Raw genomic sequence first — 1,734 nt, 5'->3', positions numbered from 1 at the left:
AGCTGGAGGCAGGAAGGTCACTTGGGGGGAAGGAAGCAGCACGTGGTCCAGCTCCAGCCTCTGCTTACAAAGAAATCAGCAAAAGCCCAAGTGCTGCCAGCACCTCACAGGCCTCCAGCCCCATTGCTGCAGGAGCTGAAACACACCCGATGCCCATGTCCTGTGGGTCAGCACTGAGAGCTCTCTGAAGCAGGACTGTGCCAAGTGAGAGCCCATGAGCAAGACATTCACACCAGCTTGAAAGAGCAGTTTATTTTAACAAGGAAGAAGCAGCGCTGACTGCCACACAGAAAGGGAGTGGCACAGCACGTTCAGTCCCAACACCACAAGCCACAGTCAAGTCTCTCATGCCTGGTTATAACCATCTCTGTCTAATGATGGTCCTTCCTCCATTGCCAGAGGTTTTGAGTAGCTCAACTTGCGGGTGCTGAGCCTGTGACTGTCACCTGTCTGTCTCCACTGTGTACAAGTCAAGAGTCACATCAAGGTCACATCAAGCCTGCACTTGCAAGCAAACCTGAGAAAAAAAGGGCAGTCACTGCACATCCATCTTTTCCTGCTTGAGTGATGCAACAAAATCCTTGTATTCCTCGGGATAGAAATTCTTGTACACATTGATCTTTCTCTTAATCTGCTTTGGGGTATCCTGGTAGTAGTTCTTCTCATCTCGAGCCATTTCCTGTGACAGGACAGGGTAAGTCAGAGGAGTGGCCCGGAGAGTAAACACGAAATCGGCCCAGACACATTGGAAAGTCCCACCCAGGCTGGCTGTGATCACTGCCTGACTCAGACAGGGATCTGGCCAAGGTTGGAAGCAGTTTCACCTTAATCAGCTGACTGCATAACAGGATCCAGGACAGAGAGGATTAGTGATTTCCATACTGCAGAAGAGCCAGGAGTGAATCACTCCAGGTGCTCCTTGCTCTGGGACAACCGATACTCACCTTGTAGTTCTCCCCGTGGTTCTGTATCATGTACTGCACATAGTCAATGAGGTCTCGTGAGAGTGTGTTTGATTTCTTCTCAGGGAGACTGGCCTCATATTCCATCTCTAGGCAGAGGACAGAGACATCATGAGGTGTAGGTAGGGGAGGGAAGGAGGCAGCACCTCAGAAGCCCCCAGTGTCCTCCCAAGGTCAAGCCCTGCCAGTACTGCAGAAAGGAGGTGGCTCTTGCAGCACAGCTCGGCTGCTTCCCAGCATGATTGTGCAGGAAAACGAACAAAACAACAGCCCTCCATGCAGGCTGCAGGTATCCAGGCCTGTGCTGTGGCTTCTCTCCAGGTCCCACAGCGAGAAGTGGAGCCTTTCTGCCCAGGCCGCAGAGCGTGACTGTTCAGAGCTGCCCAGCTCACCGCTAAAACACGCAGAGTACTGCAGCCACAGTTTCTTGTCACCTGGTGCCTCACACCAACACACTTCAGAGTGACAAGAGCCCTCTTGGGGTTGCAGGTAGAAATACTGTGAAAATGGCAGCATGGGAGGGAAAAGGAAAGTCATGAGCCAGAGGACACACAGGAACGGCAGAGCTCTGTCCAGGCTGGGAGCTCCCCCAGCTGACTGCTGCCAGGGGCTACTCCTCTACATGGCCACAAGCCTGGACAAGTAGCAGCATCCTTCCCTGCCCCTGGCCCAGCACAGCAGCTAAGGACAGTCTGGCAGCACAGAGATGAGAGATAAAATAACCCACAGGGCCCTGGGAGACCACCAAAGGCAATGGCAGCAGTGCAGTTCA

The 1,734-nt window shown here is 53.1% G+C and overlaps 1 protein-coding gene across 1 annotated transcript; it reads right to left on the bottom strand.

Moving 5' to 3' along the window:
• Window positions 1-535: 535 nt before the first annotated feature.
• Window positions 536-1,051, bottom strand: LOC104541927 (nucleolar protein 16-like; the record flags this gene model as incomplete). Its single annotated transcript, XM_010186092.1, has 2 exons — window positions 536-679; window positions 945-1,051. Coding segments are annotated over 2 exons (251 nt in total), but the record flags the coding sequence as incomplete, so codon positions are not given.
• Window positions 1,052-1,734: the final 683 nt, after the last annotated feature.

Source organism: Mesitornis unicolor, unplaced genomic scaffold (genome assembly GCF_000695765.1).
Source record: "Mesitornis unicolor isolate BGI_N332 unplaced genomic scaffold, ASM69576v1 scaffold34196, whole genome shotgun sequence".
Classification (NCBI taxonomy): Eukaryota; Metazoa; Chordata; class Aves; order Mesitornithiformes; family Mesitornithidae; genus Mesitornis; species Mesitornis unicolor.
This window is presented reverse-complemented; position numbering and strand designations above follow the sequence as displayed.